We start from the raw sequence: 13,061 nt of genomic DNA on the forward strand, positions 1-13,061 counted from the left end.
AAAAATAAGTCGCATGTTGCTTTAATTACCTAATAATCATTAAACAATATATTTACCACGGTTAATTTCACATCGCATGCTTTTCTACAGGGGTAATGTTGCACAAATAACAATAAAAATACTAAAGACATATGATGCGTAAGAGCTTTATGAAAAGAAAAAAAAACTTTAACAAGAACAATAATAAATCACTGCAGAGTCACATTGTTCTACATACTGTAAGCTAAATAGTCCTATGCATGGATAAGCCAAAAACAAAAGTCAAATTCATAGGCTATAAAAAAATACAAGGGCAAGAAGCCAGTAATGATGTGAAAGTCAGTTCAGTCTTCTCTGTCCTTTTTTTTTTTTTTTTACTTTTGCACTGAGTGGTAATTCTTACATAGAATCGGTTTAGATAATTGTCACTTACCGTTGCTGTACAATAACTGCAGTTTGTAATGTATCCCATTGTTAGTTTTTTCACTGTTTGGCTCCTGAAAATAAGCAACGTCTCAATCAGAGGTGTGCACTTATTTTTCACTCTTACTACACATGTCCATGTGCCACTACTTTATTCTGCAATAAATGTCTTTGAAGTATGCCTGGCTATATGTTTTTCCAGTTCCAGACAAAAGTGTTTATTAATGTTCGAGGCAGGAGGTCTATAATTATTCTCATTTAACAAAATTAGTTTATATATATATAAAAGGTATGATGTTTTTAAAAATGGGGAAAGTGTTGTGTGGTAAGCTTTGACATTTGCAAGGAGCCCCTATCAACAGTAAGTGCACGTGTGTACTCCACGACCTAGTTTTACAGTGTTAAGTGCATAAGTTTAAGTGAAATTAACACGATAAACGCTTACTTTCTCCTTCTCCACAAAGTCCACAAAAGCGGTCCTTTCGATTTCCACGGGCTGTCCCTGTCTATCATACAAAGCCAGGACGAAGTGGAAAAAATTGGATTTTCTGAGGTTGGATGGCGGTTGCTTTTCATAATGTGCCCGAGCCAAACCCACACCGCTGCGGGGAAAACACAAGAAACCATCTCGGTTAAATAGGGAGATACACTTGAGATAGATGCAGCTAATGAAAACATTGGAGATGGCGAAAGCACGTTTTAGAGACAGGAGATTTCTTGATTTGTCACTTTAACAGTAATATGATGTAATGAACGGAGGGAAAGGGGCTGAAGAGGTGCACTGGGAGATTGTAATTGATACATGGCATTGTGGGGATTTAGGGTCGATCTGAGAAATGCATTAAAAATCGGATGTTTTGGCAAACGTACCTTTGGGCGGCAGTTTGAGCATCCACTACCCCAGCTGTGTGCATCCACGATCGGACCGGATTCATCCCACTGCCCAGTGGTTCCTCTTTCATAGTCGTCCCTCCTCTTGGTATATTTTCCTGAATTCCAAACATTAAAACAGTTTTCGTACAAACCAGCTCCAGCCAAAGAAGTGAAATTAGAAACGCGCTTCGTGCGTCTTTTCTCCGAGAGTCTCGAAGACACGAGGAAGAGTTCCTTCTTGATTTGTAGCAAGAAAACCCAGTTCACAAGTCTTGTTTCCGTCTTCAACCCGTCCTGCGTTGGCACGACATGAAGAATTTACAGAGTAGGAAACTGATGCCTCTCTATGCTTGTTGGACCGTGATCCTTTCGCCGAAGAAGTCGCTGAAATATCAGGATATTGTTGGTGTTTCTTTTCAATTCGCTAAAACATTTCTTGTAACTTTGTGATGTGTTGATGCTCTCAGGCTAGTGTCATCCTACAACAGCATCAAAAAAGCTTCAGGACACTGCTGAATCGACCACTTCTGGCAAGGCGCTCCGGCTCCAAAAGACAAATAAACGAAAAAATGATTACCATGGAGGTGTTCCCGGACACAGGAGAGGTTGATGAGGGGCCTTTAGCGTCTTGCAGAATGGATGGAAGCATACAAAACTCAGCCCTCTATCCCCTAGGAATGGAACCTTTCCCGGGAGCCAAAACTCTAAGCCCACGGGATCCGCACTGTCAGAATGTGACGCGCACTGGGCGTGGCTTTGACCAAATATGGAAGGCTGACAATTCCTGTCGCTGGCGGTGCTTGAATCTGTGAGTGCGCTACATACTACTACTATTCCTGCAACCTGAGAACCACATCGCCACTTTTCCTTTCATTGACAAGGTTCTCCTTCGGAATGAACATTTTATTGAGTTGTGAGCTATTGACTCACAATAGCCCCACTACAAAACGAACAGGGCATTGCGAGATGTTGCTAAATGTTATTAGGAATGCAATTAATGACTTAGTGCAGGTACGTCATGTTACTCTCGTTATTGCTGCATTTGTAATAACCGAAGAAGAGCCAGGGAAAAGTATGAAACAAGTCACACATTCTACTGAATACGATGAGAAGTATAAGCTATCAGTAGTCACTGCAAGGATGCGTTGCGCGTTGTGATTTAGGAATCACAACAAAAACATTACCCATGTCAGATGCTCAGTGAGTGTGACATGCAGATGACAGTCACGGTTCGGAAGACCCTTATTAGACACTGATGTGAAGCAGTGTTTTGACCACTGACAACCAATGGATTTACAATGCACAGCAACATGTAGCAATTTGCGAGGCTCTGAATAGAGCATACGTCCAAAATCCTTTTGCGTAAACTGATATTTATTATCAAGAAACATGACATGTAAATGCATATGCTGGGTAGGCTACACGTTGTGAGCGGAGATGAATATATGCAGCTCAATGCCCACGCCTCAATGAGAGCTATGTAATTCCCTTTAAAGCCCAAACTATGTGGTCTTGACATAAGCGATTCCATGCACTGATTGTCTGATACATAGTTTTTTCAGTAGGCGATAATTCTCGTTAATTTTGGTGCACTTCCTCCACAGCACTGGGAGCAAAGTTACCTAGGGGATACAGTGGCCAACCTCCCCGGCTGTGGTGCGGACCGTGGATGTCTTTTACTATAATACATACACTATTTGTATGGAGTAACAGCTACCGATTTTGATGCGCAGTCTTGTAGGGGTTGCAAGGCAGAAGAGTCATATTGTCAGTTGTCAGGGTGTGTATGTTCATATTTTAATTAATCGACAAAAATCGAAGTCCGACTTGGGTTATCAAGGGACTCGCAGCCCTGTGCACTAAAGGGGTGGGATGGGGGACGTAGAAAGGAAGAGAGATGTGTTTTAGAGAGCAATCTATTTTGCTGGTGTTGGGGGTTAATGACTATTGCCAAAGATAAGTGAATTATCAAAGCTGTTGCTCTTGCCTCGTCTCAAAATCCATTACATTGCCTGGTCGTCTAATTAAGTACGTAAGTATAATAAAATTATATTTTATGATTATTTTAGTAAATAAGATTACATGTTCAAAAAAGATTAGTAAAATTTAAGTACTAAATATACATTATATTTTGAAGTTTTAAATTTGACGTTACGCACGTGTAAACTGCTTATGAACGTATGTTGAAGGGTGTGTGTAATGTTGCCGAGCGTCTTTTCTTCAGATGGCATGCTCTGTGTATAAGTGAAAGGCGATTAAAAATGTCATCCTTTTCATTTGTAACCAACATATACACGTGCTTATTTACACATTTAAAACAACTTGAATCGTGCGTATATTTATCAACTGCTGTATTTTCAATGGTTGAAAAAAGTTATCGCTTAGCCTATGTACTGTATCTCTACAACAGATTACAGATTAGGGTGATCTCAATCTGATTACCAAATTAGGGTTTTAAGACAAATCCTTTTAAAGCTGATACTGTTCACTGGAGAAGCAGAGGAAAAGTTCGACAACCCCATCACGTAGGTAACGATCCTGTCCTAAAAAGGAGTTTTAAACCTTATTTGACAACAAATGCAGCTGCCCCTCTATTTTGGAAGATATTAGGCGAAAATGAATGCAAATCTGTGTTCAGAAGCCATCTGGACAGAAATAGGGGAATCAGCTGCTCTTCACAACAGGCGCTGAGCCTGAATCTATTTCAGCTCATTTTCTAGGATCATCTGGTCCTGGATCCAAAGCGTGGAAAATGCGCTCTTTAATTCACCAACTTTTACTTTTGACTCTTCTTAAAGGCTTCCGCGTAGGCTAAATAAATTAGGATCAACAAATGTAGAGAAACTTTGTCTCATTCACAATGTCAGTGTAGACCATTTTCATGTGATATATGGGTTAATGTTAGGGGAGAGGCTGTCATATGCTGAGTACATTGCACACTGTGCATATACACAGATGTGGTCACACCAGAAGAGGACAATTCCAAACTGTAGTCTATGTGCTATTTTACATGATCACAAATGATTAATAAGGACTATAAAATAACTTCAAATGGCGAGATAAAATAAACACCAATACCACATTATAATTATTGACGACAATAATAATAACAATAACAACAGCACTAACAATAACAATAATAATGATAATAATAATGATAATAATAATACCAACAATAATAATAATATATTGTGTAGGCATATGCAGGCTATTTGAAATTGCACAGCCCTGTAGAAATGTAAATGTTATGTCCCCAATGTTAGATCTTATTTTGAGAAGTGTGCTAATAGTAGACACCGGACAAAAGGAAAGTTACTCATGCAGAAGGTGTGTGGCTTTGAATAAGATTTGCTTGGTGTTGCCAAGACCTCCCGAAGAAACGACCCTCCTCCTTATTGTGTGTGAAGTGTTCCTTTTGTGTGAATTTACGGGGTGAGGCTTCAATGATCCCCCACAAATTTGCATTTAAATAGCGACATCAACCGATTCGCGTGCCACACACCAGTGGGTTTCCCAGATGTCAAGGCAAAGTCAGTCAGATGGCCATTGCCCAGCTGTCCTCTGCACATCATACCAGCGCATAGAGCAAGCTTAAATATACACCGATTTCCTATTTGCAGCCCTCGTCGGCCAGACCAGCAAGTCTGTAATGTTAGATGCAAGCCCAAGACGCAACCGCTGCCTACACATCATGAGACGAGAAGCGCGTTGAGCCAACGTACAGGGATGGGAGCCTCATCAGTACATGTACAGCATAGTTGAAAAAAGGGCCAAATGATTCATTATTTTTCCAAACACACAAACGTTAATGGAAAGTCGAGTTGAAAGAAAGTTGTGCAGTTCCTTGAAACAGACCAAATTAAACTTAAAACCATGCTGCATTTAATTGACATTAATTCATAGCAAGACGCATCCTCGTCTGTGACCGAGGCACTATCCACACGTCCAATCACTCGGTACAAACACTTCATAATACAAGTTTAAAATGCTGGCAATGTGTAAGTTAACCACGTAGAGCGATCGCTTGTGATGCAGTATTCTGGCATTGTGCGTGTCCAGAAGTGTAGCCATAGGCTACTGTTTGCGGAAAATAAAATAGTCCATTGAAGCACCAGTGATTCAATCTAACGCGTATCTTACATTTGCCCCGTCAAACAATTCATAAAATTCATAAAGAAATATCACCTTCTAATTAAATTAATATATTTGTAGGCCCCAACTGCGTGTTTTCTGTGACTTAATCCCAAATTACTGGTTTCTCGTCACAGGCCTATGCGCCTAGTCTAGTGAGTTTATGTACATGTAGAGCGTGCGTGTTTGTATCTGAGCGTGTGTGTGTGTGTGTGTGTGTGTGTGTGTGTGTGTGTGTGTGTGTGTGTGTGTGTGTTTGATGGTGTGTGTGTGTGTGTGTGTGTGTGTGTGTGTACATCCGAAATCAAAACGTGCATTGCACACTTGCGCCAAACATCAAGATATTCAAGGCCAGATATTGCGTGATATTTTTACTGCATGAGTCGTGTTTAACGAGTTATTTCTTAATCATGGCAAATATGAAAGTGTGGTGACTATTGTTATCAATAGTGATAACAGGTATTCTCAAAATCGTGAAAACATTTAGGCATATAAGGATTGCATGTGTTCGGTTGTCTAATAGACCTATGTTCAGCCATAACGAGAGAATCAAATTAGTATAGCCTATGCATATGGTCAATGCTAAGGCCTATTTTCGAAATTACATTTCTATAAACAGTTTTGTTTCAACCCAAATATTCAACTTGAAGGCAGTTCAATTGTGACATAGCATATTCCTTATTTTAAAATAATTAAATAATGGGTAAAATATAGTTTAATATAGCCTACACATAACAAAAAGAGTTGTGTGTACGCTGTTCAAATACACGAAAGTACAAATGACTTGGTTTCAAAGGCAACACAAAGCCTGATTCACTCTCAACTTACGGTCAGAACATTTTCCTGATTGAAATTTGACAAAGAGCGCCTCCTTTTGGCAAAGTAGCATATGAGTCCGAGATCAATTTGCTCTTCACCGAAGCATCATCATATTCAATGAAGTATAGCATACTTTATTACATTCCTTTAGCTCGTCTGCCTTATGTAGGGTTAATGATTTAGGCATAAGTTAATGATAGCCTAAGAACTATTTATAATTTTAGTGCTGGATAAAAAAAAGTGGTGTTGTCCTTTCAGTAAAACATCGTCTTGTAAGTTTATTTTCTTTCTGATCTGCTCATTTCAAGCTAAAAGAAAAGATCAGCTAAAGCATATTTGGAAAAATTGTAATAATGTTTGCATGGCTATGAATTATTATATAATATTGTTCATTATAGCAAACATACAGACTGGGCGTGCAGAATGATTTGCGCTGACACATGTTGATAAATCGACGGAAAAAAATAACCCTTTAATCCAAAAAGTTCACAAAACATGTTTTAAACTAAGTAAAACTAACGCATGCTAGGATGCATGAATGCAAATAAAGAAGAACTAAGGGCACCTTCACTGTGGACACAGTCTTCGATTAGGTCATTTTAGATATTGTAATTGGCTTTAATTAAACATGTATCGTTCTAATTAACTCTGAAATTTCAGCAACCTCTGGGACGCTGGTGTCAGCTTTGATACCGTCAGTCCAGATGTCCTAATACAATCCAGTCTTCAATTAAAAGTTTAAATATATCACAAGTTGAAAAACTGTAACAGTGCAGTGTATAGGCTACTGTGCAGTTTTCCGTCTTAACATTTTGCGTGTTTTGCCATTGCGCATCCAATAGCTAAAAATGAATTATTATTATTATTATTATTATTATTATTATTATTATTATTATTAGTGTTGTTGTTATTGTCATTGTTATTATTGTTCTAAATATATCCTGTAGAATTACATTGAGCCTTGTGCCCTGTTATGGACACATCCAGCATTTATTTGACTGTAAAACACGTGAAAATGGTAAATTATGTCAAGGGCTCAGTTGCCATATAATTAGCATTTTCATTCTGATACTAAAATGAAGAGGGAGAAGCTGTGCGGTTTTGGGCGCCTTCAGCGTTGCCCGAGGCAATACCGATATAAAAAAGAAAAAAAAAACTGAATAAAGAACCTGAGACCTATTCTAGACAATTAACATGTAAAATATCCAGTGGAAATCGAGTCTGAAAATAAATGTAGTTAGGTCAGCTCAACCTCACGTACAGCCTTAGTGATAAATTAGGTTCAACGATTTAAAAGTTTACCTCAAAGGTTTGAGGGTGGATGCAGTGCACATCTCGAAGCGCAAGTGCGCGTTAAGAAAGTAATGTTTAAACCAATGAATAAGCTATGTGAAAATCATGTTATTTTTTTTTCTTTCCGTATTTCTTCTATTAGCATCAGAGTTATGGATTCAAATGATAACATCTGGAGGATCTCGCAATTGGGACAGAGAAAAAGCAGATTTCTCTCTACAGATTCGTTCTAACACGCCCGTTCTAACACGCCCGTGGGTTAAGTCATTGCCGGATTTACTGGCTCCAAACTCCATTTTGTGGTGATAGTGCCCCACCTACAGGCACCTTGAGTAAGACCTTTGTTGCAGCGAGTGGTATGAGCTCTTTAAGGAAATAGTGGTCAAAATGGGCTTAAAACATACAAGCAAGGTTTTCAGGTGAAAGAACAATTAAAAAGCATGCACATGCATCTTTATTTCTAAAGCAGGCCGGAAAACTGTGACACATTAGAGAAGAACCTATTTATGCATAGAAATTACGCTTGATTAGGAGAGCCCCATTTGGTTAAGCAAATGGCAAGTTGTCAGATGGATATTGTTGCCTCGATCACAATGACAATCAGTCAACAACCAACCAGATTATTGTAAATAAACTGATACTGTAAATACATATTAAAAAAGTGTGCACTAATGACTAGTTAATTTCTTTATAAATGTACCTTGTCTTTAGCCTTCAAATTCCAACTGGTGTTGCAGTTGGATGATCATGCACACATGGGCCTGGTCGGACTGAGAAGGGAGGAAAACCTTAATGTAACAAACTTTCCAACAGGGCATGATTAGAGGTGAATTCTATTAATAATCAAACTATCAAATATAATGTGCAGGTAAATTGGACAGTTGTTCCCCAAATTGATTTGGATGGCATCCAACATAGAATATGTCTAGAAGTTTTATGTAGAAGTTTTGCTAATCCTTCGCTTTCATTACTGCACCAACTCTTTCTCCATGTGTGCATCACATAAATAAATATCACAGAGATGAGACCTACTCAGTGTCTGCTGCATGAGATGCACACTCAGGAGCACTGTTCATCCTATCTGACTGAGAGAATGAAAAGCTGATCAGAAATGATCACATGACTTCATTTGTTGTTCACCTGCAAAAAAATTGCATTTCTTAACCTCCAGCCTCATCCCCCCCCCCACACACACACACACTCCAAATAGACAACGTTATGTGCTTCAGTTCCTGTGGTTCTTGGGCCTTAATAATGAAATCACTTAGAGACTTGTATTACAGTCAAAATGGCAAAGAGGCAACATAAAGGGAGTTCATCAGTGGATTGACAACTTATCTTTCTCATGTTGTGTAGTTCTTAAACAAATGTATCAGTTTATTTCTTTTTGGCAGTGACCGAATATTTCACAGAAGTCTTTTTGAGTCATTACAATGTCTGCATTGTGAGAACAAGGTTGAAGCTGACTGGAATTCAAATAGACATCCTCCTCCCCAGTACAAACGTATGAGATTGTGTCAGACAGATTTGTGTGCATTGAAAAGTTCCCTCCAACAAATCTCCATAACTCCACTTGGCAGCGAAGACATAGGGTTGCTGACGGAGGGACCACTGGGGCTGGGCTCGCGCAGAGCGGCAGTGAAGAGACCGCCCATGGGCCTCACTCTCTGATGCCCATACCTGTAGTGGCAGCCCACCCAAGTAGGACAGGAGCCCTGTAAAAACATCATCGAAGACTGAACCTTTTCACGGAGCACTCGGTGGGAGCGAAAACAGCCGTGCTAAGATTTCGGGTCCTGACATTGCATTGCATTGTGCATCAAACCCAAAACAGGTAGACTGCAGACAGCTGACAGGCTGCATACTTTCACAAACCTAGCGATGACCTGAATGTGATTGCGCGTGCTTACAGTCGAGCACAGAACTCTGTGGCGTGGGTGGATGTTTTGAGGGAGTGGAGTAGACGATGTTTTGCTCAAGTAATTATTTGTGTTTGCGGAAGTAGCCACATCCAATAGCACGCCAGCAAATGATATATTTATTCCACTCGCTGCTTAGACAACTGGGGGATTTAGATTGTTGGAGAGAAGGTCTGCGGCATCAGAGCCCTAAGAGCAGAGAGCGTCAGTAGTGGCAACTCATGCAGATGTGTGAAGCTCCTTCATTAGCAGAGGGGAGAGGGAGGGCTTTGCTGTGAAAACACCAAAATAATGGCAAGTCGCTATTGTTCACAGAAAAGGTGAATGGCTTGAGACATTGGAGAGTGGCACGGAGGTGGAAAAAAATGTAAACACGTTTTAAATTTAAAACAGCAGATGCATATGCGTGGGGTTAACACCATTTATTCATTTTTCACAAGCAAGTATTTTTCACTGTGTGCGTGTGTGTGTGTGTGCGTGTGGGCCTATGACAAGTTTGTGTGAAGAGTGATACTTGATTCACGTATGGGTTCAGGTATGATACACCACTCATCTATGTGTTACTTTCAGAATATGATTATTGTGAACAAAGCACTATTATGATAGCACAGGATGTGGTTGTGTTGCATAAACCACACAGACTGTATTTTCATAAAATTGTGGGCTAATTGCTGTACAAAGCTTGTATAAGGCTGATTTATGCAATACATTTTAGCCTAAGAAATTCTGAATTTCCTTTTGTTGTTTGTTGACTTGACAAGAAAGGTCAAATACATATTCAGTTGTTTTACAAGATGTACTCGAAGTAGCTTGGGAATAGTTTTCGGGGAAAGTTGTTTGTATTACTGTATTTCAACAATTTCAGGGTAAATAAATCCTGTATTATGCATAACTATAGGGGAGAGATATACACACAGTGAGAAAAGCAGTCTAAGGAAATTGTTAAATCTCTCAGATGTAGGCCTATTAAAAACATCCATATATTCTATAGTAAAACTTCAACATCAATGTTCCAACTTATTTTTGACTAATCACTACATTCTAAAGAAGCACTAATTTGCAAAATGAGTGTTCATCACACCCATTGGCACATTATTTTCATCTCTTGTGGTTGGATTTCCTGGAGGTTCCTGTTTTGCGATGTAAACAGTTTTGCAGACCCACAATCATTGCACAGAATGTTAACACAGCAATTATTTCTAAGGAATCTGAATGTTTGCCCAGCTACAGCACTTGCACGGTGTTAACACGTTCCCCATGTTTATGCGCTCTTCATTTATATTTTGCCCTAATTAGCAAAAGCTTCAGTGATGTGCTGATTTGGATTGGGTGCTCGAGGTAAAGAAATGAAGCATTTAATTACGAAGGGTTCAAGTCCGATGTAGTTTGTGGACCTAAGAGAAGCCAGTAAGCCACCCAGAGTATGCGAGTCAAGACGTTAACCTCTATGAGAACAGGATGTGTCTTAATTCCTTTTACCTTTTACTTCTCTCCCCAAGGGACGTCCAGTAGGTTCACAACATCTTTGACATGGATTTTATTTTAACCTTAGGTGTGTGGATCAGCCATAAACATATCCAAATTCCCCACCACTCGAGAGACTCAAGACTCAAACAAGCCAATGGCACTGCTAGTGTGACGCTGAAAGGATTGCCAATTCACATTCCTCTTCTTATTCTTTATGGGCACTTGGAAACGAGCTAAAACACGGGGCATTAGTAGTCATATCTCCCCTCCTCCACACTTTGCTCCTCTTTTAGATGCTTCATTCGGTTCAAAACTACCTGCTTTCCCTGACACGCTGCCTGACATTAGCTGTCTTTGAGAGTCCTCTGCTTTCATGTGTTTTGTAACGCTAACAGTGCCTCCACCATCGGTTGCGTCTGACTGCTGACTGGCAGGTCGACACAAGAATGGCATTCTGCATACCATGTATGTTGCAAACGTCTTCAGGGACTGCTTTGAGCACACAGAGCGCTGTCAAGACACGAGGCATAAGGCACAAAGGTGATTTCAGCTAAGTAAATAACCCTAACAATATACTAGAATCCTTTTTGCCATTGTTTTCCTGAGAAAAGGGGTCTTGCTCAGGTCTCTTTTCCCAAGAGGGAGACTAGTAGAGGTTTATAGGGTTAAGCTAGAAAAAGCATTTTTTTGTATCATTTTATTGAACATTTTCTAAATCAGCATACATGTATGTTCAATGGCTGCCGCTTCCTTCCCCACTAATATAGAATATGACCTTTGAGGCCATTTTCCGATGCCTCACTGCCTGGGTTCCCGAAGCTTCTATATCATACTAGTGTGCAATATAGAGAAGAGTTCAGATAGGATCGTTTTTTGTTTATGTCCTTTTATTGACAAGTGACCTTCAAACTTCACAGCTCTGTTTGACTACACTTCAGTACTGATAAAGGAAATATCTTAAGCATCTTTTGGCCACTAATTGTATCAAGCATGAAAACCAATCCTGCAAATGTGTGCAAATTGCAATGTAATAATAAAATACTGTGCAAGTAATGTGTCTTATTTATAGGGTGTCTTTTGTTTCCTGAATTTAGCAACTATTCCAATAACGCAGATAATTGTAATAAAAAACATATGTTGATGTCGGCTCATTGCAAAGCAATTCCCTTACTTGTTCATTTTAATATTTAATACTTGAAAATGAAATGGGCTTAATAAGATTGCAGAACCAATGTCAATAGCAAATCAATCTGTTCCAATGGGTTTGTAGTTCCCCCCTCAGTGTATAGTCCTTATAAATAAAGCAAATTAAAAATGTAACATGACTTTGTACTTTTCTGTAAATAAGCTATTGATTTTTTATCAGGATCAGTAGACTTCAGAGAAATGTTCAGTTGAATTAGTAAACGTAAAAGCAATCTAAAAAAAAAGCTCAAAAAAATTCTAATTAGTATAAGATGTGAATAAATTGTTGCTTTCTAAAGCAAAGGGTTATACATGGTAATTCTTGTTTTATATGACTGAGGATTTTTGACTCACCAAGTTCCAAAATCTCTCCAAGGATCTCAGAGGAAGATTGTTATGTCAGCTGGAAAATCATTGAAAATAATGGAAAACACATTAGCTGGACCACAGTCATGAGACAGCATATCTTCTGACACCAAGGACAGACACCTTTATCAAGCTATTATTCAAACATTTCCTCTCTATCCACACACACAAAAAGACATCCACAATGTTCATAGTCCCCTATTGTGTGAGCTGTACATTCACAAAGGCTGTTGAAGCATACATCAAAGGGGAAACAAATAGTGCTTGCAGATTAGTCTTTTTTTGTTATGATTGTCCATAATACAATGTCATTACAAAGACTGCTTGGGTAGGATTTTGGTGCAGAGGTCAAGATTTTAGCATGTGTGTCCACCTGATTTATCATATACTCCCTAAGCACCTTATTTTCCTTTATACTTTCATATATTAACATTGCCGGTGCACCGTAAATCACAGATATATTTACTCCCGTTAAAACCACAAGCAGAATTAGTGACATTCTGCAACAGGAGCAAATCTGTATCATTAAAGAGAGCATTAAAAATGTGTCTTTGTGTTTGACCTTTTGTTCAGCATCTTTAGAGATTTCTGTTACTAAAGGGACTC

General features: G+C 39.1%; 1 protein-coding gene across 19 annotated transcripts in view; it reads right to left on the bottom strand.

The window, feature by feature from the left end:
• ebf3a (EBF transcription factor 3a) overlaps window positions 1-2,046 on the bottom strand; it is a 95,129-nt gene extending 93,083 nt beyond the window's left edge. For 8 of the 19 annotated variants that reach the window (XM_042083311.1, XM_042083305.1, XM_042083301.1 and 5 more), the window contains exons 1-3: window positions 1,273-2,044; window positions 848-1,004; window positions 413-476 (exon numbers count right to left, since the gene is read on the bottom strand). In XM_042083311.1, the coding sequence (XP_041939245.1) occupies window positions 413-476; window positions 848-1,004; window positions 1,273-1,406 (355 nt within the window). In that variant the 5' untranslated portion in view covers window positions 1,407-2,044. Of the gene's footprint in view, window positions 1-412; window positions 477-847; window positions 1,005-1,272 lie in introns of all 19 variants that reach the window. The other 11 variants (XM_042083309.1, XM_042083298.1, XM_042083308.1 and 8 more) reach the window with 3 other exon arrangements.
• Window positions 2,047-13,061: the final 11,015 nt, after the last annotated feature.

The sequence above is a fragment of the Alosa sapidissima genome, chromosome 24, assembly GCF_018492685.1.
Source record: "Alosa sapidissima isolate fAloSap1 chromosome 24, fAloSap1.pri, whole genome shotgun sequence".
NCBI lineage: Eukaryota > Metazoa > Chordata > Actinopteri > Clupeiformes > Clupeidae > Alosa > Alosa sapidissima.